The 24,283-nt window shown below is 45.2% G+C and overlaps 1 protein-coding gene across 1 annotated transcript in view; it reads right to left on the bottom strand.

Moving 5' to 3' along the window:
- Positions 1-24,283, bottom strand: part of LMF1 (lipase maturation factor 1) — a 1,132,479-nt gene that overhangs the window by 1,075,871 nt on the left and 32,325 nt on the right. Inside the window, exon 2 of the mRNA XM_085629342.1 lies at positions 14,255-14,403. Within this exon, the coding sequence (XP_085485468.1) occupies positions 14,255-14,403 (149 nt within the window). The remainder of the gene's footprint in view (positions 1-14,254; positions 14,404-24,283) is intronic.

Below are 24,283 nucleotides of genomic sequence, written 5' to 3'. Positions count from 1 at the left end.
TTATTGAGGTAGTACACTTCCCGCATCATCAGCCTAGCCTCACTTTTAATCACGGTAAGCAGAGGTGTCATTTTAGGAAAATAGTTAACTCAGCAGTATGTTTATGTATGTTTATCTTCATTTTCCAGGACTACTCGCATTCTTTCTGGGAGAAGATCGTACTTCCTGCTCATTTGATCATTTTGTTGAAAGAACAGTTTCTGAAAGTGTTTGCACCCCCTAGACTTGTAATGAGAGTAAAGTGTATAAGAACCGTCCAAAATTGCACGCATTTTTTGCATTCATGCCTCAGCTGGCTTTTAGAGTGAGAGCTTTAGCTATGTGATGTATATTTGTAAAGCACACTATCATTTGCGAGGGTATCCTGGCATCGAGCAGGTGTGTGTGCTTATCCATACCTAAGGTAAGTTGGTTAAATAAAAAGCCAGGTCTTCAGCTTCTTCTGCACTTCGAGAAGACAGCAGGAGGCTCGGCTGTGGAGAGGGAGGTCGTTCCATGCTTTAGGAGCGATGTTAGAAACGCTGCTCGTCCTGATCTGGTTCTGTGTATGCCTGGGATGTTCGGGAATAGGAGTCCTGCAGAGAGAGGTGTCTGGATGGTTGCCGGAAGGAGATGCGACTGTTAAGGTAGGTGGGACCGGAGTTGTGGAGTGCCTTGAATGGGTGTGTGGGGATTTTGAATTGAGCACACTTGTATATGGAAAGCCAGTGCAGTTCCCTAAAGTGTGGTGTTATGCAAGTTCTGTGTGGGGGGTTGAGTCTGGATGCCGAGTTCTGGATGGTTTGTAGTTTTCTAGTGAGTTGCTTGGTGATTTTGGTGTAGTTGGTGTAGCCACCGTCCAACTTGCTGGGAACTAGGGCATGAGTGACAATTTTTCTGGTGCTGTTTGGAAGCCATTTGAAAATCTTCCTCAGCATCTTCAGGGTATGGAAGCAGGATACAGTGACGGCGCTGGCTTGTGTAGTCATGTCTAGTTTGCTGTCGATAATTATTCCAAGGTTCCTGGCGTGGGTGTGAGTTCGAGTTCAGCAGGCCACCAGTTGGAGTCCCATGGTGAGGTGTTATTGCCGAAGATCACTACTTCTGTCTTGTCCGTGATGAGCTTGAGAAAGTTGGCTTTCATACAGTTAGCGATTTGGTCATGCAGGTGGTGAACTTGTTTCTTGTTTTGGGGGTCTTGCGCAAGAGGGAGAGTATGAGTTGCATTTTGTCTGCGTAGGAGAGAATATTGATGTTTTGTGCACAGATCATTGGCCTAAGGGATCATGTATGCCTTGAAGAGGATAGGGCGGAGCGATGAGCTTTGAGGGACTCTGCACATGAGTTTGCGAGCTTCTGAGGAGTAAGGTGCTAGGTTGACAGTTTGTGTTGCATCAGTTAAGAAGGTTGGGAACCAGTGGACAGCAGGTCCTTGAATTCCAATGCCGTGCAGGCGCCTGATGTGGATGGAGTCTGAGACCGTGTCAACTGCCAGCTCTCCTCTGCCCAGGATCATGTGGAGGTCATCTGTGGCGACAAGGAGTGCTGCTTCTGTACTGTGGCCTGGCCTGAATCCAGACTATACGGAGTCAAGGAGCTGGTGGTTGCTGAGGTAGTCAGTGAGGCGCTGGTTGATTAGTTTCTCTAAAACCTTTGTGGGTATGGTAAGAGGGAGGGGTCTCTCGTTGGAAAGCGTGGCTGGGTCAGTAGATCGATTCTAGAGTAGGGTCATGACGGTGGTATGTTTCCAGGTATCTGGAAAAGAGTTGAAGAATGTATTGAGGATGAGTGTTAGTGCTTCACTGATTGGTAGGAGTCCTTTGGTAAAGGCAAATGGTAGCAGCGATTTTGACAGTGGTGTTGGCAGGCCCTGAGGTCAGAATTTGTTCATCGGCCTTGATGGAAATTTGAATTGCAATGGTAACAGGGTCCAGTTTGTGGTTGAAGTTGCTGTATATGGAAATTAGTTTGTTACAGAAGAATTTCGATAGCTTGCTGCAAAGGTCTTTTGAGAGAGTGATGTTGCTGGAGGCAGCAGGAGGCGTGGTGAAATCTTTGATGAAGGTGAACATTTTCTTGCTGCTGTTATTGATGGTGTCAATGCAATCTGCAACAGCTGTGCACATGGTGTTACATATCTGCTGGTCATAGTGTCTTATGGCTGATTTGAAGATGTCTTTATCTGTGGTGTCTTGACTTGTTTTCCATTTGTGCTCCAGTTGCTTGCAGTGGCGTTTCATCAGCCTGAGTTCCTCTGTGTACCAGCTGGTCTGTGGTCGGGCTCTTGCCTTTTGGTTGCGTTTGAGGGGAGCCATGGTGTCAGTGCATGTGATGATCCAGCTGTTGAGATTTTTGATGGCTTTTAGCAAGTCGCTGGTGTGCTCGGGTCAATGCTCAGGGAGGGTGGAAACCCAAGCCACTTCTAAGATGTTTTTCTTGTTTCGGCATGCGGTTCCTGTGGAGGTAAGTCTGTGATGGAGCGGAATGGGTATACTGAAACTGTTGAGGGCCAGGTTATAGTTGCTGGCTTGTCGAATGTGAAGTTGCTGATTGAGGAGAAAATTGAGTCCAATAGGTGTCTGGCGGAGTCGGTGAGTTTGGTCACGTGCCGGGTGAGGCCAAGGTTTGAAAAGTTTTCTAGAAGGACCGGAGAGGTTGGGTTGGTGCAGTCTTTTAAGTGAAAGTTAAGGTCTCCAAGGAGAAGGAAGGTGCTGGATTTAATGAAGAGGGGTGCAACAAAGTGCTTGATGTCGCTGGTGAAATTTGTGTGTGGTCTAGGTGGTCTGTATATGAGGGTTCTGCCAGGGGAAAATTTGGCTGTGACATATATCTTGAACGGAAAATGTTCCATGTAGCTGATGGGTGTGTCCGTGTAGGTAGTGAAGCTGATGGTACCTTTGAATGTGATAGTGACTCCCCCTCAGAGATTGTGCTGACGGTTTTGCTTAACAATCTTGTAGCCAGTGGGGATGGTGGTAGCGATGTCCGTGCCGAGGCTGTAGACATCTTCGTGGAATCCAGCAGGCGAGGTCAGCCACCAAGGATTTTGAGGTCAGGATTGCTGGGGAGTCTTCACTGGACAGGTGAGCTACTCAGACTCAGGGCGTGGGCTCCGGGTGCAAAGTGGGCAGCCTTCACAGTTCCAGCTGGTTCCGGAGTCCTTTGAGAGGGTTTCTTGAACTCAGGAGATATGATCTTTGCTATAGAGCAGGCAGTCTTTCTCGAGTTTCTGGAAGTTGCTGGCTGTAGGACAGGTGTTGTCTCCTTTGCAGAGTCTTTAAGCCGGAGGCAGGCCGGTGGGGATGGGGCCAAATCAGTATTCGTCTTCAGGCTTGGCTCCACTGCGTCTCCTTCATCCTTCTTCTTAGGTCGCAGGAATCTGAGGATCAGGGTTCAGGGGTGCCCCTAAATACTGAATTTAGGGGCGTTACTAGTACTGGCAGGTAGAAGCCAATGTGCTACTTACCTTTAGGGTGACTTTACCCTGAGTAAGTCTGCTCCCTTTGGGGAGGGGGCATCCCCTAATCATATTGGCTAAAATCCTTCCATCCAAACTGGAGGATTTTCTAAGGGGGGATCACCAGCTCGGAACACCTTAGGGGTGGTCCTGGCTGAGAGGGGACACACCTCTCCTGACTACTCATTTTCCCGCTAAACTTGCTGCCAAAGTGGAGCTTGGTCAGGGGCTGGGGCATCTTCACAGAGAGACCCTGGCTAGCAGAACAAAGGGCAGGAAGCCTTTGAGGCTCACCACCCTGAGTGCTGTTCCTGCTTGTGGGTAGGCGAGAAGCACTTCCACCTCAAGCAGGCTTTGTTCCTGACCCACAAGAGCACAAGGGCTCCTGCCTCAGGGGGTCAGAAACAAGTCTGAGTGTAGCAGGCTGGTGCAGACCAGTCAGCTGTACACTAGGGAGTTCGTCGTTTTTCAGGGGGCATCTCTAAGATGCCCTCTGAGTGCATTTTGTAATAAATCCAGCGTTGGCATCAGTGTGGATTTATTATGCTGAGAAGTTTGATATCAAAATTATTTTGCATTCAGTAAAGCCATCATGGAGCTGTGAAGTTTGTAATGACAAACTCCCAGCCCATGTACTCAATAAGGCTTTACTGCACTTACAATGTATAACAATGGATTTAGACACTGTAGGGGCATATTGCTCATGCAGATATGCCATAATCTGTTGTATAGTGAAGCCTGCCTTTGGGCTGTGAGGCCTGCTAGAGGGGTGAGTTACCTGGGCCACAGGCAGTGTTTGTAGGCATGGCACACATACGTGCCATGTCGAATCTTATGTTTTTTCTGCACCAAAATACACAGTCTGCAATGGCTTGTGTTTGTGTTTGGTGAGTGTCTCTGTGGGTGGCACAATACATGCTGCAGCCCTTAGAGACCCTCACTGGTCACAAGGCCCTTGGTACCAGGGGTACCTTTTACAAGGGACTTGTATGTGGGCCAGAGGTGTGCCAATTGTGAAGACAAACTTACAGTTTTGGGAAAGAAAGCAGGCACTGGGAACCTGATTAGCAGGGACATAGTGCACATTCAGTCAAAGTGCATCAGATATCAGGCAAAAAGTGGGGGGCAACCATGCAAAAAGGGGCACTTTCGTACAACATATCACTGCTTTTCAAGTACATTTTGATCCGTATGAGCTAGAATTGGCTTTTTTTTTATTAAGATCCGCAAATTATGCAGTAGATGATGAATTATGTGGCAAATGCGGCAAATCCATAACCAAGCGAAAATACTGCAACAGCAGAATCAAATAATTCCAGTGCTTCTGATTGTAACTCAAGTTATATACAAATTACTGTGTGTGTATGTGAGATGCAGGTGATTGACGGCTAATCGCATAATCTTGTATTTTACACATATGTTTTGCTGACAAAATCAATAAAAAAAAGATATCCTAAAAAAAGTCTTTAAATAGATATGCAGTCAAGCAGCATCGCGGGGTCCGGTCTGGTCTGTGAGGGTCAGGACAGGTTTATCGTAAGGGCACTAGCAAGCCACGCAGCTTAAGCCATTAGATAAGTCTGAGCTCTACCAGAAAGGCAGGCCATAAGAATGGATGTCTTCCCGGACCAGCCCTCGAAGGGAGAGAACAGAGCAGTGTACTACCACAGTATTGATCTTTGAGCTTTGTGCTACCAACATATGAAACCCAGAAAATCGACTGGCAAAATATTGTGAAGGCAAGTTAAAATAGATTAGTATAGACTCATGTATGATACTTAACACCAATCATATATACCTTGAGGACATCATATATACCTTGAGGACACATAAATCATCAAGGTACCTAGACGTGGAGGTAGGAATAGTAAACCTATATTTTCCCATAAACACATTCACAATATTTTGGTAGTCGATAGGGCAGGAACAACAAGTGCATAAGAAGCCAAACTAGCAAATAGTATTAAGTGGCTGACACAATAAGGTAAAAGCAATGAAAGAGGGGCAACCTGTTAATTAAAGAGAGGGGCAAGCCGCAGAAAATGTAATACAAATATGTGTGTAGTAACAGTGGTAGGAGAGGAGCCCAAACCTATCAAAAGGAACAACGTGGACAGATGAAAACTGCTGAAAATTGTACTAAAGAACAGCAAGAAACAAGCGCTGGCCAAGATGTCTGGCTTTGGCAGGCTGCACAATGGTTATTTTTTTCTTACATTTTTATTGCAAGCATATGCGAACAAAAAAACAAACAGCCACCTAAACATGGCCTTTGCATGCCTGCATTAAAAAATATTACATTGGAGAATACACTCATTTATGGTACTGTTTTACTGCTGATGTTTTTTAAATAACAAGCCTTTCACTTCTATCACTCACTTTATTCTTTGGGTAGGAGGCAAGGGTAAGTCACCACCTAACTAAGCATTCGAATCGCAGGCAGCAACACTGTCACTTAAACACTTCACAACTTGAAGAGGGGAACAGAAATAAAATCACTATTTAACCGGGCACCCAAAGTGCAGGCAAACTAAATAGTTAGTATTTAAAGTTAATCTGTTAATGTCCAAATAAATTAAATAACAACAGGCTTTACATTAGCTTTATCACTAAAGAGAAAGGAACTATTTGTAGGCGGATCTGAACAACACGGACAGGCTTTGTGCAGTCACACAAAGCGAAGGGAGCCAGTGGGTAAAGTGGACTGACCCATGACTCCATGCTGTAGGGGGTGAAAGCAAAATGTGAATGGCACAGTTTAATAGACCAATGAATAAAGCCCTCTGGACAAAAGTCCTTCAATTTGTGTATACTATGTATGATTTTTGTGGGAAAACAGTAGTCCTGGAAGCAAGTAAAGCTGCCTCAGAGGCCAGACTTAAAAAAGGCACAAACTGAACCTACGCATGCTGTGCAAAAAAAACGATGTCTGATCCCCTTAAGACACAGGACTGCACCTTGGAAACTACAGCTAGCCAAGGGGTGCACTTCTAAATAAGGCCGTTTGTAGGCAGAACTCAGCAAAGTGACCAAAAAACTCTGCTGCTCTATGCGGAGTTTCGCAAGCGGTGGAGTGCGTTCGATTGTGCCGTTTGAACTGATTTTTTAGTGCCAGGTGTTTGTCCCAGCGCAAATGGCACTATGCGCAGTGCAAGAGGGCGATGCTTGTTTCTGCCGCTCGAGTAGTTTTTCTACTCGGGCGACAGCTTCCTCAACCTGAATGGATGGTGCCTCAACGCAAGCAGTCACGACCATCCCCTACCACCTGCGTTGAGAACTCTCACGGGGATGTGGTCTAGCACTGGATTTTCCTCGCTCAGGCTCACCAACTTAACGTTGGTAGGTGCGCGCAAGGAAAATCTCTGCTCTGCGACTCCGCGCGCACCGTGGATCGCAGAGTGCGGACAACTCTGCAAACTCCGCAAACAGAGCGAAGTTCACCACCCAGGCCTAGTTGTTTGTTATTTTTGTACAATGGGATATGGCGAGAATCTGATCAAGGGGTCCAGTACCTTGCAGTATGAAAATTACTATAGGAAATATTTTTTGATAATCAATTTTATTGATTTTGCAAACAACAGAAAACACTGCTACACTGCGACAAATGACGCATCGTTACTTAGCACTCGCCATGCCAGATGTATTATGTATTGAGACTTCAGGTTACCCAACTCCCAATACAATAACATAGCTTCAATTCATCAACCCCAGCCATTACTAGGGCAAATGAAAGTGACTTCAACAACTCAGTAGTCAATAAAGGAGAAAATGGCCACTCAACCTGACCAAACTTCTTCAGCCGTAAAGAGTGCATGAAAATGGCTGCTGAACTTTGTTTCTCCACACAGCCCCCTCATTTCTCACCCCTGCCAAGCTTAGAATACTTAAAACAAGAAACTAAACACAGCCTGTCTGGTCCATGGGTAAACCTAGCCGCTGAAAGCAGAAACAAGAAAACATCACCCAAGGAAAGCAAATACATGTGGGAAAAAGAAACTGTGAGAGCGAACAGGGTGCAGAGGCCTGGTGCCTAGAGACAGGTGGGGAAGGCTACGGTCCCCTCCACGGGGGGCAGGTGTCGGAGGCAGGGGGGCTCAGAAGGGGCTGCCTGGGCCTGTCCCGGACAGTCGGGCTAGAGGATCACCACAGAGGGACAAAGAGCAGGCTTTGTCTGGGAGAAAACCCCCCACATCGCTGGGCGCTCCGGCCCAGCTATGGAATGACCCCGCCGTTCCCTCTGCTGCAGTCAGCCGCGCGGTGAAAAGATCGTCGTTGAGTGTCCTGATTTCGATGCGTTCGAAAGATTTTGTGTACTTATAGCGCTAGCAGGACACCCGATTGTCACTTCCAAGCACTATTGCACACTAAAAGCCTTTAGTAGTAACAAGCCGGGAAGGCCGATTTACAATCTGTAGGTTGTTAACTATACGATGTCAATAAAAATGCTACGTGACACAGGTTGATCCCACGAGGATGAATTTTACCGACTGTACAGCTGCGGGTGTAAAGAGCCGCTACAGCTCTGGGTGTAAGGAACCCCTACAACTCCCGGTGTAAGGAACCCCTACAGCTCCTGGTGTAAGGAACCCCTACAACTCCGAGTGTATGAGACCCCAACAGCTCTAAGTGTAAGGAATCCCTACAGCTCCGAGTGTAAGGAACCCCTACAGCTATGGGTGTAAGGAACCCCTACAGCTATGGGTGTAAGGAACCCCTAAAGCTCCGGGTGTAAGGAACCCATACAGCTCCAGGTATAAGGTACCGCTACGGGTCTGAGTGTAAAGAACCACTACAGCTCCGGGTGTACGGTACCGCTACAACTGCTGCTTCAGGGGGGAGGCTCCATCCTTCCACCACCAGTCCTGTAAACATCTCTACTGCTTCGGGGAGGAGTCCTGTCCATCCACCACCAGTCCTGTAAACATCTCTACTGCTTCAGGGGGAGGCTCCATCCATCCACCGCTAGTTCTGTAAACATCTCTACTGCTTCATGGGGGAGGTTCTGTCCATCCACCACCAGTTCTGTAAACATCTCTACTGCTTCGGGGAGGAGTCCTGTCCATCCACCACCAGTCCTGTAAACATCTCTACTGCTTCAGGGGGAGGCTCCATCCATCCACCGCTAGTTCTGTAAACATCTCTACTGCTTCAGTGGGGAGGTTCTGTCCACCCACCACCAGCACCAGTTATGTAAATATCGCTACTGCTGCTCCTGTGTCCTCCCTCAGGCTCCTTGCCTGACCTCAAGTTCTGAGAGCCCTGTTATACTTCTGAGACCAGGGTGCCTCCTTGGCCCTCATTCCAAGACACCCAGTAATTTACCGGGAAGATACCACGGCTGTTCTCATGTGACCCCTACAGCGGCCTTTCACAATCCATTCAGGCTTTTCTCCACTACTTCTGCTAGAAGGGGGTTCCTAATCAACTATCACTGGGTGTTCTCTACTGCTGCTCAGTGGCGTCTCTATTTGTACTTCCCCACCCCGCTTTTATGCCCCACCACAACAGCTGCTAAACATACCAGGGGGTGACAAAAAACAAAAAGACGCTGCATCTTGCCACACACATTCATTTGCCCAACCACCTTTCATTGCAGGTGTTTGCTCAAAATATTGAAACCTCATCTACACCTATGTGCATGCATATATATGATAGATAAACATACATAGATATAAATGCACATATACAAAATCAGATTGTAAGTATATACACACACACACACACACACACACACACACACCCCCCCCCCACTGTGTAACTGTGTAATTATAGTTAAGACCACATTTACATGGGAAATAGATTTTGTGCTTTGCTAATACCTTTAGTGTCATTTGACAAATCTTCACTAATCTCTTTGGCGTCATTTGACAAATCTTCTCAAAAAGTTTCCCTCCATAAAATTCAGTGTGATCAGTCAAGTGGGGGCTGAAAATAAATGGGGTGGGACAAACAAAATGTGTATTCCCTTGCAATTTTCCATGTGACATTTAGACAACACAAGAGCCAAAACAGCTCAACGGAATTATACCAAAATCTGGCAAATTCTAAATCTTTACACAGAAAGTGTGCTTCTGTGATTTGGTGTAAACGCGTTCAGCCGTTTGAAAGAAATTAGGCTTTAAAATGAAGCATAAACATACTCGTGCCCTAAAATAACTAACATTTGCACCCTGCCGTGCACACTGTTCTTATCAATGATGTAATTTCAGATGTCATTACGGATATTATCAATGCAGTCTCTGAATATGACATGAGTGAAGTGATATGCGAGGGTATAAACAGTGCATGGCGAGGAAGCAAGCTATATTTACTTAAGAGCATGAGGTATAGTAACTAGAGAGAACTATAACTGGTAGTTTCTGCATTTGTTTTAGTTTAAAAGGGAGTTTTTTAACTGACATAGCCACACAATTATAACGGCACTTTAACCTGTGTTTTTTTGGTAAATTTCTAATTTAAAAAAAATATTTATATGTTTATGGGATATTATTACAATTTCTAACTATAACACCACTTTAACCTAATTTTATCAATTTATTTCTGTTGTGTTTTTTAATGGAAAGTAAGATGCCCATCACAATGTGCAGCTTTGGGTTTGATACCCAACCACCCCAACAAGAGCCCAGCTAATCTTCCGTATACAACCAGCCAATGCCAATAAGAGCATTCATCACAATATAAAGCGGTGTTGTTTTAAATTATGCAAGTCTACTAGCTTTCGTAATGGGTCACCATATCAATATATAATTGGCAAGCTTTTTCAATACATGATCATATTAACATTCAAGGCACATCTATTTACTTTGTCAATAGGGCATCACGTCATTATATGAAGACAAGTTTATTGGCTTTGACTAGGGATCATCACATCCTTTTATAAAACAACCCTATTGGGTTTCTTAATGGCTAACCACATAAATATACTAAACAAGGCAATTGGCTTTGTCAATGGATCACCACATCAATATCCATTGCCTCTTTCAACAACAATAAATACTGTCAGAGTTTTTCTTTTACACTCTTGAGGCCACATAACACACCAAAGGAAGAACCACAAGAGAGACCTACAATCCTCAGCTGAAGATTGAAAGGTTAAGGAAAGATTAAAAACATTATACATTTTATGTCGGGGCACCTTCTATAGCCCACAGGAAACATATGGTTGCTTTTAAAAAAAATTCTGGGGGGCTGCTGCACTACCTGTAACCCCCCATTACATATTTTGTACATGTTGATGGTGCCCCTGGCCAGAATGGGGCACCACAAAGCATGAACAAAATATGCAAATTGCCCGATGAATGGCATTATGAGGCTCTCTTTGCCAGGAGCAATGAATAATAAACGAGCAGCTCCAGCCAATTAATTATTATTATTTTTTCTCCGTTTAATTCAAGGGTGGGCAGAAACCATCACTCAGTCTCACATATGGGGCCCCCAGGACAGCATTGCATCGGGCCTCGAGGGGTGGGGTCCCAGGGCTGAAACATGGTTCAGGGAGTGGGCCCCTGGCACTTTCCTTCTAAAACTGCACCGGGTCTCAGTGGATGGAGTCTCTGGGGCGGAAACTGGCTTGGGGAGGGGTCCCACGTACAGGGCCGGACTGGCCTTAGCGGGCACCTGGCATTTCCCCGGTGGGCTGAAGAGTGGGGGCTGGTTTTCAAGCAGTGGGGGCCGGTTTTGTTACTGGGGGTAGGTTTTGTAGTAGTGCTGCAATATCAGCCCCCTGTAACAAAAGTGGCAGCAGTGGTGCTAAAGGGGCTGGCAGTAGTGCTAAAGTGGCAGCACTCCTTCTCACTAGCACCCCCAACCCCCTCCCCCGGGTCTGGTCCAGCTCAATTGCCAGGACTGGTTTGTGTTCCCAGTCCGGCCCTACCCATGCTCGCCCCACTCCCCCATAATGGAAAATAACAAATGTTGTTTAACTCCTTGTGTCTAGGCTCACCCCGGGGTTCATTTATAAGAAACAAAAACACTGCCGTCATTTTGGTTTTTACCACAATTGTGCACAATTTTTGGGGTGTTTTTTTAACTTGTGGGCCTGGGGGTGTGGGGATCCTTCCCGGTCCTCTACACAAGGGCTAGGAGGGCAGGGTATCCATACCCTGCCCCCTTATTGCCTTTTTAAAAGACTTTTTCAGGAGAGGTGACCAAGTATCCCAGTCCTGTAATAGCTGCCTAAACAATTATTTTATTGTTGCCGGCAGCCAATCAGAGCGCTCACTGTGAAAAAGCCAGCTCAGCCAATCAGAAGGCTTAAATTTTTTAATTTCAGCCCAACAGTCCCGATATACAAATGTTAAGAACCTTATTTTCTTAAAAACTACTGAATGGAATAGGGCTAAATCACAGAAGGGACAGTTTTTGGGTAAAGATCTAACTTTCTGCTAAATTTGATGCAATTCCATTCAGCCGTTTAGCTGTAGCGCTGTTCAAAAAGCCCTATGGAAATTTCATGTGAAAATTGTGTGTTTGGGGCTCCCCTTTTAAAGAATCATCCCAACACTTTCAAGGAAGGAGCTGAGGTGGAAAAACTTTTTGTTTGGAAAGTTTTGTGAAGAGTTGTAAAACTGTGTCAAAGTTATTAGCAAATGCAAAAAGAACAATTGATGGACAGAATGCAGAACAATGTCATACACTAACCCCAGTACAGAGATCTGGGCCTAAATCCACAATTTTTTCTCACCACGCAATTCCAGTTTGGACCCAGCCATATGCAAATCAGTCTTGACCCTGCCCCCAATGGGAACAGTCCATCCCGAACTGCCAGGCCAGGTACTCCCTGGAATGGAAACAAGCACCCTAGGACCGTTTTCGGGCTTTCAGCCCTCATCAGCCAGGATAGCTTGACTCCAGTGGCATGGGGAGCATTCGACCCACATCTGGGCATACCCGTCCCACTCGGGGTGACAAATGCAAAAAGAACAATTGATGGACAGAATGCAGAACAATATCATACACTCACCCCAGTACAGAGATCTGGGCCTAAATCCATCATTTTTTTGCTCACCATGCACTTCCAGTTTGGACCCAGCCATATGCAAATCAGTCTTGACCCTGCTCCCAATGGGAACAGTCCAGCCCGAACTGCCAGTCCAGGTCTTCCCTGGACTGGAAACAAGCATCCTAGGACCGGTTTCGGGCTTTCAGCCCTCATGAGCCAGGATAGCTTGACTCCAGTGTCATGGGGAGCACAGGACCCACGTCTGGGCATACCCGTCCCACTCGGGGTGACAAATGCAAAAAGAACAATTGATGGACAGGATGCAGAACAATGTCATACACTCACACCAGTACAGAGATCTGGGCCTAAACCCATCATTTTTTTGCTCACCATGCAATTCCAGTTTGGACCCAGCGATATGCAAATCAGTATTGACCCTGCTCCGAATGGGAACAGTCCAGCTCGAACTGCCAGGCCAGGTCCTCCCTGGACTGGAAAACAAGCATCCTAGGACCGGTTTCGGTTATTAGCAAAGCAAAAAAGGCTCTTCCTATGGTAATTGGGTCCTAACTATAGCTACACTTCAACTAATATACATATTACATATAACCTTTGTAGGTGGCCTCATCAGATTTTTCTGTGACCCAATGTGTGCCCCCCTCCTCTAAAATTCACTTCTACAGACGCCACTGCTGCAGCTCCAGTTTCTTCCCCAGCTCCAAGTCCGACCACCTGTTCCAAGAGAACAATCCTATGAGATATATATTACCTCGGTGCCTCTCATTCCAAGATGTCAGGTAATTATATGGGGTGATACCAAGGTGGGGGTTTATGATCTGGGCTTTATCTTCCTCCCAGTAACATCCATCATGAGTTTTTGCCCCCTGACTTGGGAATTACACGCCGGACCCAAAAATATGGGGTCCATCTTCACATGTTGTTTCCAATATTGGGGATTTTCCCACCAGCTCCAGTAGTTGGCAAATGTCAGCAAAAAGCGTTTTGTTTTAGTGACTGAGGTTCCACAGCAGGTAAAACTCAGGATCTGGTAGTGGGGTATCCCCGGGTGATACCGCTCTGCTCAACCCGTAAAGAGCACTCGTGGCTATGGATATATAAAAAGATAAATATGGACTTTGATGAGAGGTTAGGAGACTGACGGCCAGAGAAGTGCATTCAAAAGACACAACACATCATTAGGGTCTTGAAGATACCAAACAACACCAAGAAGCTGTGCAAAGTGACATTACATGTTTTTCAGAACACATCCTCAATTTTACTCTCAGTTTGGGACAGAAATCCAATGGCAGATGACTGTATCATTTACAAACGGTAAACATTGTTTACAACGATGTTTACACATCGCATGCCATCATAACGCGGTTGTTACTACGACCGAGTTGTTACATCGCATGCCATTACAATGCAAGCCGTTACAACAACTTGCTGTAGGGGGCAGAAGGTGTTGGATTTTAAAGCCAACACCTCCCCTACTGTTGCGCAGACTGGAGTTGGAATAGTAAATGATACTATTCCAACATCCCGCGCCCCCCTACAGCAAGTCGTTGTAATGACTTGCGTTGTAATAGTCTGTGACGTAACAACACAGTCGTTGTAATGACCGCGTTGTAATGGCATGCGTTCTAAACGCATGCCTTGTAACGTGGCCTATTCTTTACACACATACACCCATTGACCAGCAGCTCCTCAGCAATGCTAGCTTTGACTGCACCGAAGGACATGGGTCCAGAACTGACCCATTAGGTACATGAGTTCCTTCCTCTTCATCACTATCTGGTGCTGAGTTCATCGACCTGCCCCGTAAACTCCAACAATACCCCCAATCTATGCAAGGAAAAAAACTTAAGTCCACTTACCGCTCCAAACATGAGTCTGAAAATGAGCCACCGAAATCCCCAGATGACGATACGTGATGGCGGGGTATGTTTGGGCAGTGGTGACAGCGTCCAGAGTGGGCACAGGAAAATTCCCAAGAACCCTGTTTCCAGAAGAAGAGTATCTGACCCTAGAAAAGGAAGAAGAGCAACAATGACTGAAGAGGTATGATAAGTGTTGCATTGTGTATCTTACCCAAACCTTCTATATTGCTCTATTTAATTGCATTTATGCTTAACAACCCAAGGAAGAAAGGCGCTGAAGCACCTTGACTAATGGGTACCACATCCTACGGAGGAAGAGTGCTGAATTGTAGTGTGGCCTACGTGGAGACCACAATGCATTGACTGTGATGCTATTATCCTGACTTTGGTTGCTAGGACTATGCCCATGGATGAGGGAAGAGGAGAAAGGGATACAACGTATGCTCTTTAACATTGCTGTGTCTAGTCGAAAGGATATGGGTCATGACAGTAGCTTATGTGAGAAGTGTTATGGGATCACACGCGATGAGTACCGGTATACAGTCATGTTGTTGCGATTCTGTAGCAGAACAAAGTAGTGTGGGGGCAGGTGGACCTTCCTACAAACCTAGATTGAGCTAACATTATGGTTCTTGGTAGAGTTTGAGCTACAGAGGTGCAACCCACAGGAATGAACTGCAATAATGCAGCACCTGATAAAACACCTGATCACAATGCACTTGCAGCAGTCCACATGTGACACCACTAATTACCAGTACTAAGAAATGCCTTGTTACACACAAATGGGTTATGATGTGACCCTCCTGGCTCAGGAAACAGGGATATATGTCCCCAACACCAATTCCCACATAAATAGAATCATCTTTGTTAGTAAATGTTCTTTCTCTGCAGATCACAGTCATTGGTCTCGATTCGGCTTGTGAAGGGTGGCTCTCTGGGCACCGTATGCTTGCTCTTCCTGTTGACTGTGTATGCATCGGAAGACTGTGACTTGACTGCTACAGAATCAAACTTTGTCTTTTCTGTGCTACATCAGGATAAATTGTTTCCTGGGTATTTATTATATATCCACTCACACACACTCACACTAAGCGCAAAACGTCAGCGTTTCTGGATGCTCTTCAAACTGCAGCTGATGGTAATTAGCAGGGCTAAAGCAATGTGCAATACTGCTACAGTAAAACTACATATATATGTATATATATTTACATATAGGATAAAGTACCCCTTGCCATACATTAGGAGGATACTGCAAGTCACCAATGAGTTCCATACACATAGAAGGGAACGAGGGTGAAGGAAGAGTTCCTTTATAAGGTTACAGAACTCCAAGGTGACTTGCAGTATCCTTATCATGTACACCAGGGGGTACTTTATCCCATATAATTAAGGTTTCTGTTTTTTTTCTCGTTTTTACTATTTTTACAGATAAATACAGACAGAAATCAATGTGTTTCCTTTCAGCATTTTATTTTAAAAGCGGAAAAATACTGAAAGTGGTGCTTCTGGTGAGAGACTCTCCATGCTGTCTTTCATGAATTCTAGGTCACAGTTGGGCTGATACACAGCATGGAGAGTTAAAAAACAGGACAAGATTTCCTTAAATACAGGCATATGTTAAAATATATCAGTAGTATAGTGCTAATACATACCTGAGGGTGTAGGGTTTTGTTATATGTGGCTGTTTAATTTGCTAAAAGTGACAGGCATCCATGTATGAGTGCACGTCCAAGACTTAAATAAACGTGGAAATACACCATTTTGTGACTTCTTTTATACTCAAAACACAAAATAAATAACATAAAACCGGGAGCCGTACATATAATACATGGTCACACCATTACCTTTGCCATAAACCTCTTAAAACACTGGTGCACATGAAAGAGTTAGCATGTTTGCAAATATGAAGAATACATATAAAACCTTTAGTGAAAAATTTAACACATCAAAAACCTGTTAGATTTTTGTTGTAAACAGATATTAGAAACAGTTCAATACAAGTCAGTTTAAAAAAAAAATTCAAAAGCTGAAGTAGCTCGGAATGTGTAGAAACATGCAGAAATATTCTAGCTTTTCTCTATCTGATAAGTGCAAAAAATAAACATATTCTCTATGCTTGTCATATATAGCAGAAGAAAGAAAAGCAATGTTATGTTTTCGTTGCTTTAAACACCTGCTTCAATTATGTTCAAATTGTTTTTTTGAGTACCCCCATGGTATTTTTAACCCACTATTTCACATGTCCCACACACCCACACTCACCATCATGGCTTTATGTATAAAAGATCTCTGCCAAAGAGCCCTCTCGCAGGGCCCGTGAGGTATTGCAGTGCCATCCCCACAAGGAGCAAACACCCAATGATGAAGCATGACACTCTTACAGGTGTGTGAGGGCACAACTTCCTAGTACTTATTGTCCACCTGAAAACACACTCTATTAGGAACAGTCACCCTATTGTTTTTGACATTTGTTCTCAGGAGCAAGGGTACTGGACCTCTCTGCAGCTCTGTGTGTGTGTGTGTGTGTGTACACACACGTACACACACATGTACACACACACACACACTTACTTTTATTATAGTGTTTTGCATATTGCTCCAGCTCTGCTAATTTTCATCAGCTGAGGTTTGGAGAGCATCCAGAAATGCTCAAGTTTTGCGCTCAGTTTAGTTCTCTAATTTTCGCAGTCGGGCTCCAGGTCCATTGTGTTTTGTTCTCTCCCACAAGTTTAACATTGGTGATTTTCACACACAGAGACACACACCCAATGGCAGCCTCCCTCACCTGCTCCAATATACAGGCCAGGGTATTCAAGTCCAAGACTGCAGGCAAGTTCATTAGCACCAAGGCCGAGGAGCAGCTTGGCCAACCAGAGGGAGCCCCCGCCTACTTCTTCTCTCTGAATGTTTCTGTTTGTGACAGAGTGCATGTGTAGTATGATTGTAAAGGAGACTTTACTCCCTTAGGATCTTCTTAGTTGAGCTCCACCAAGACACCGGCCTGCAGACCATCATCAAGCATAGGAGAGTAATCTTCTTTCTCCAGGCACTGAGCACAGCACATTAAAAACTGCAGTAAGTGGGTCACCTTGAGAAATCAGATGACTTCTTTGACCAAACCTCTTGCCATCCTTGGTTCATGTTATGGTCAGGGGCTTAATGAAGGACATTGGGGTCCCAAGATTGGTGATGACATGTGCGGTAAATCCCCTTTTGAAGACAGACTGAAAATGTTGTGTCCTATTCCAGAGCATCCCAACTGGTAGTCATCAATGTCTAGCTATATGGTCTGTGATCTAATCCCACTTATGCAGTTGAGTGCTGGGCGATGGGTGATAGAAACCTGCTATACTGCCCCATTACTCAAGAAATCAAAATGGGGAGTGAAGAGGAATAGTGGTAGAATCGTCCTCCTCTAAATACTGTTTCTCAACACAAAGATTCTACCGTTCTATTGCTTAATGCTCTTCGACAATGCTGGGGGCTGGAGGCTGCACTTTCACCCAGGTATTACCTTCTCGTGGCTCTCAGGATCTCTCAGGAGCCACTAGAAGGTAATACCTGGGTGAAAGTGCAGCCTCCAGCATTGTCTGATTACAGGTGCCTTCACCTTCCGTGCCAGCTCATGGGGCGATATCGTCATTGAGCGAATAAAATTGACAGAAATACCAAAAGGGTATTCACTTGATTGCCAGACTAGGGCATATCATATATGGACTATGTACAATTGATCATTTTCCACTGACAACAGGGATGTAGGGATCGTTCTTGGTCCTGAAGAAGCCAAGGAGATGGATTCTGACACATGTCGACCCTGTAGAAAGTGACGCTTTACAGTACACCATCTACACTTCTCCATTTTTACTGTTTCCAGCTAGGGAAGGCAATAAAATTATTTTTTCCACTAGCCAGGGAACGTTTAAACTTTTGCACCATTATTTTTCACGACCCTGCCTCCCCATGCACTACACATAACTTCTATCACGAACACAAGTGCTCCCGCGTCTACGTAGGCCGTAGCACGCCCCGCCCCATAGAGGGACGGGAAGAGCCCAATGATGGAGCATGACACTGAATCAGGTTTCAGTGTGTGAGGGGTATTTTACAATTCCAAAAGGATTGTCCTTCTAACTACAACGAGAAGGTGCGATGGAATCAACATCTTTTTTACACCATCGTTATGACTAGAACCTTCAAAGTTCGAAGAGCATTAAGCAATATAACGGTAGAATCTTTGTGTTGAGATACAACCCCATTAGACATTGCCCCACCACAGCCACTATTAACATGCTGAAAGCCATAAACCGGAATGGCCTTCTCATGCGGGAAACCTTGCTTTAAATAGGTAAAATGCTAATGTACTTCCAATCTCACAAGGACTTTAACAGATGAGAAGGCATCGATATCACTAACCTGGGTGAAGTATCAACACAAAACACTACTCATTCGATCACTGACCTCCAGCTGGAATTTGCCCTAAATAAACAATTCTTTAGATATGTGCAGCTCTCACGCGTCTTAACCACACACTTATAATCTGAATGCCATACTAGATTTATACTTTTTCGAGGTCAAACTCTTCATCGGAAAGATAGGCAAATCTAAAATCTTGCTGCTCTATATTGCTCATTAGTAATTAGCACTCCAGACTCCTTCCCCACCTTACAAGAGGCTTGGCAGGCGGACCAAGGATCCCAAAAGAGGAGGTGGCATGACGCTCTGATGGCCCAAGCGAAACCACCGTCTTGACTCTGGTTTAATCCACCATGCATTGACATATAAAAAGCTCTGAAATATCAATGCAACTCCCCTTAAACGTATCTGAGATGCGGCAAATCCAACAGCGACTTCATATATATGACATGCCTACGCCGCGTACTGCAGACATTGTTGCAAGGGGTTCTCGTGCTCTCTGTCGGATGTGCTGGTGTCGCGTGTGAGGCTCTAACATAAGATGGCCCTACTCCATTTCGGATTAGATTTGGACATAAACAGATACACATGGTTCCGCGTCATGTCGGTCTCATTATCCCCAGGAAAGATACTTCAGGTAAATGGTGCAGACCCTCTAAATAGTGGGGCTCGTGGAATGGATCATTTCTTTCCTCTGGAGACACCAGCATGCCAAGCAAGAGGCTGTCCACGAGATCACAAAACATGGTGGGCTGAAATTCACACAAAGGGCTTGGACTGTAACCCCTGGGCATGAGGGAGGTACCAGGGGGTCAGCCCGAGATGGTCTGGAGGCATTCTTGGATTAGAGACACCTTCTAACACACCGCACTGACTGGCTGTGAATGAGAGAGCGTGCTGCACTGATGTGCTCATGTAAGCTCATGCTTTCTTGGAGCTATAGGTGCACCAGTTAGAACAGATGGAATGTGTAACTTTGGACCAGAAATTAACACGTGCTGCTCAATACTGCTGAGTTTCATGTGTAAATGTAAAAACAGTGTTCATAAAAATAGATGTATAAAACACTTTGCCAGAAGGATCCTGTGATTGCAATATCAGCAAGATTATAAGGACCACCAGAGGTGAGTAGCGTGTGCCTCCGAGGTCTCTCTGTTGGAGCGCTGTTTTTACACTCAAGTCCGGTACGGACACTCTCACATTCAGCATTAGGCCGCAGGGTTTGAGATTTGAAAGCAACCTGGGTCTATGAAGCGGCATGTGTTTCACTACAGGATGAATGCTACAGCATCACATGCACAGAGAGGAAGGAAACAGCGATCACAAGTCTAACACGCAGACCTAGCGCACGATGACTCCATAAGCATACGGTATGAAAATACTTTCAGAGACGCAGCAGCAATGCAGCTGAAACTAGGCCTGAGCATGAAAAGCTTAGCAACAACTACAGATAAAGATTAAATAAAATACCAGAAAAATACACAACAAGCATTGGCAAAACCAACAGGTCTGGCCTTGGAAAGCTGATGCAAAGGTTTAATTTATTATTATTTTTTGCACTCACCCCCCCTCCCCCCCCAAAATGATCAAGCGAAAAAGAAAACATGCCACCAACTAAATGTACTGGCCATATGATATCAATAAAACTGTTTTTTTTTATATTAGCCACCACATATAGTTTTAATAGAGTAGTATCGATGTTTCCTAGCTGGCAGGTGTATCCATAGGAAACATTTATTTTTTATTTAATGCACTTTACATGAAAATATCATACTTCCGGCCCTGGATGTATGTGTTTAGGACTTTTTTTGATTACCTGAGACTAGCGAGGCTGCGAACGTCGCCTCTAGACCAAGAACTAAAAAAACACATTTAAGTAAAATGAAACAACTCAAACTGTCACTAAGAATATTTAAGTGGGACTGCGCAGTAAAATGTTGAAGAACTGTGACGGGGAAGTAAGAAGGTGAGATCAGAAGAACCCATGCGAACTGCGATTTGGGTTCCTGCTTGTGTACTCGAGGTTGCTCGGTGAAATCATTCACAATGAAGACTCCGGCCTATGAGCTGCTCCAGGCCACAACAATAAAACAAGAATACAGCAGCTGTCTCAACACCTCTTACAGAAGACAGCAGCCAGTAAAGAAACGCTGCAGTAGGAAACACGCCGATCATGTCATGCATGAAGAACACTCTGCCAAAGTTTGAGTGGGAGAAACTGTAGTTTGGAAATCTTTTTCTATAGTACCTTACAGTGGCGTTGCATAATGATGGGGCCATCCAGCAGAATGTATGTCATGTTATGGTATGTTATGTTAATTTAAATTTGTAAGGCGCAACAGCTACCCAAAAAGGGTTTCCCAGCGCCAGCTTGAGAGGAACAAAAAAGAAGGGACGATTATTGGTAAAACAGCCAAGTTTTTAAACATTTACAGAAATTCTCATAGATAGTTTCATTGGGAAGCGACGCAGGGATTCCATAAAGAGGGGCCTAAGTAGGCAAAGGATCGACCGCCCCTTCGTGACAGTCTAATTCTAGGAACAAAGAACTTCGCCTGGGTGGCAGAGCGGAGGGGACGTGAAGGTAAGTAAGGGTGAATCAGAGCCTGCAGGTATTGGGGGGCCACTCCAGATCTGATTTTAAACATGTAGCCCAGGGCTTTGAACTTAATTCGGCTCTCCACCCTGAGCCAATGAAGGTCACGCAGAGATTGAGGCAGTTCTGGGAACCTGACAAATCAGTCTGGCGGCGGAGTTCTGAACCACCTGCAGCTTGCGTGTCACATCCTTATGTGCGCCCAGATTAAGATGTTACCGTAGTCCAGTCTAGAGGTGACAAGAGCCTGGAACACGGTTCTCTGGGTAGGCTTGGGCAACATCCAGATAATCTTTTTAAGCCATTTCAGTATGGTAAAGTAAGTTGCAGCCACCTTCACGGCTTGGCGTCTCATAGATAATAAATCATCTATGATGAAGCCTAGATTGCGAACATGGCGAGAAGGCTGCAGAAAAGCACCCATTTCAGTAGGCCAATGTTGGGGGCCCCAAAGATGTATTTCACTGGTATCCATTGGCCTTGCGCTGAATGAGGTCCCCCTTGAAGGACTGGGTGTCCCTGGAGAGTTGGGGGCCACTGCCCCGCAGGGGCTTGCATCACACCCCCTGGTACCTTACATCCTGAGCTTCTATTGTGAGAGTTTCTATTTCCTGCTGGGGTAATCTTCATACCCACAAAGGCCGGTAAGTCATGTTGTGAGACACTATAGCCGACCAATCTATTATGCTGGATTTCCCATATCTAAAGTGTATTATGGTTTGAAGTCATAAGTCTTGCATGTTCTTGGTGTTGTTTATAATCAGTTAGTGACCTTCAGTCTTAACACGAGTTAAACAGTAAAAGGAAGAGCAAAACAGACTTTTGACTACATTTGGACCAGCCAGGAACAGACCTGAGCTGGGACCAAGTAGAATGACATGGTCTTCTTGTGGACACAGTTTCGATCCGTTCCTCTACCATGCAGCACATCCACTCCCAGATGTGGGGGCTGCTTGTAGCTGGAGAAGGATAGAAAGAGCAAAATAGAACAACTTTTGCCATTGGCTGTGAGTTCCAGAGTTTTGTGTCACATAAAATTAAGGACATTGAGTTCCTACACTCACACCTTGACCTTAACATGGCATTCCAATTAGGAAAAAGTGATGAGATCCATTTCATACAAGCCAGCCCACCCTGGATTTCCTGGGTCTCTGATTTACAGAATTACTTGCCGTTTGTAGGGCTCCCTGGCTGCCACCCAAGCCTGTCCTCGTAAACTGCAACCAATACCCTTGAAAACTGCCAGGAAACCAGGTTTTTGTTAGGACAGTTTTTAAGAAGGGCAAAGCATTCTGGGTAAGAAAACGCAGGGATCCACCAGACTGGATCTGCTGGGTCGCTCATAGGGTTTTGTAGATGCCAACTGACCCTGGGCTCAAACAACTGTTGGTCTCGATTTACTTGGATTTCTCAGTGGGTCCCATATCTTTGTTTGGTTTCTTTTGCAGGCAGATTCAAGCAACAAGTTTCTCAGTCTCTCTAGTTTCCCAGGGAGGTGGACATCTCATCCTTGGTAATGTTGGGATGGTCTGGGTACAGGAGGCGGAAAAGAAAGCAGTTCCAAAGGGAGAAAGCAGGAGCCCTTAAGAGAGAGGAAGAGGCAGGGTGTGTCTGGGGGGGGATTATAGCGGCATGAGGTGGAGTCAAGGCTTTGCCTTCAGAGCCCCGACATTCAATTGCACCAGCAGCGGGCTTCTGAGCAGAGATTTGGGCACCAGCACTCATTCTTTTACAAAGGAAGCACTTACAAGTAATAACAGGTGTCGATGTAGTTCTACGGAACAGGTACTTTTGAAAGCATTTCTGCGGCCCTTCCCTCCTGTTTGCAGAACAGCAAGTGAAAGTTTCCATTTGGCTGGATGCTCATGTGGTGCAAACTCTGGTGGGCACAGGGCCAAACTTTACCACATAACAGGAGTATTGGTTTGGTAACCTCAACAATCAATTTCACTTAGAGGCTAATTCACAAAGGGACTTACAACTCGTAAAGTTACGAGTGCGGAGACTCTAGACTCGGGGCAGAATTTCCGCACTGAGCACTGCAGCGTGGAGATTCCGCCAGAGTGCGGAGACTCTACACTCTTCACTTTACGAGTCTGAACTCCCTTTGTGAATCGGGCCCACAGACTTCTCTGGAAATGGTGTTCCTACCTTGGCAGTTGGGCTTTCCAATATAGGCAAGGCCTAGTTTGGATACAATGAGTAGCATTGAGAATATTTCCTGGTATTCCGATATAGGGGCAACTTGAACTGTGTTCAATGGTTAATGGGTTTATCCTACACTGGTAATGGGTGGATATTACTATAGATGCTTTCTGGAAGCACGCGACTTTCATCTGCATGTTTTAAGGCACCAACACATGAACCGGGCAACAAGCGGACACATATGGAAATATAACACCAATAAAGACCAGCAAATGTGCACACAATTTGCTGGCTCCATAATGGAATAACAACCTACAGAGATGTCATAGCTTAGTTTCGGAAAATAGTAGTGCAATGAACATGGGGTGTTCCCCCGTCTCATCAAAAACATTATAGGGATCTAATGTAGTGCTTAATTTGAGCCAGTGGTTGCTGGTGGGGCCCACAGGCACTCATTTTGGGGGACCGGCACAAATCTTTCATTAACAGACTTGGATCAAGAACAAGAGAGAGAAAAACACAAACGGGGGGAAAAAAGGAGGACTAGAAATACAGAAAACAGTGACAAAGGAAGAAAGCAGAGATGAAAAGAGCATGCAAGAGTGAGATCAAGTGGCAGGGAGTGTCTTGAGGTGGATTAAAGAGGTATGAGGTGGAATCAAGACAACGCAGCCTTGGTATGCGGCGCTCCAGCCTATGATAGCGGCAGCCGCGGGCTTCTGAACAAAACGTTGCCGCAGCATTTATTCTTTTACAAATTAAGCACTGATTTAATATTTACAGAGACCATAACTATGTGCCTGCAGGATACAGGTTAAGGGAGTTCTCAATCTATGCCTGGATTTAGCAGGAACCTCCAGGACATAGCGACT

This window comes from Triturus cristatus, chromosome 10 (assembly GCF_964204655.1).
Source record: "Triturus cristatus chromosome 10, aTriCri1.1, whole genome shotgun sequence".
Lineage (NCBI taxonomy): Eukaryota > Metazoa > Chordata > Amphibia > Caudata > Salamandridae > Triturus > Triturus cristatus.
This window is presented reverse-complemented; position numbering and strand designations above follow the sequence as displayed.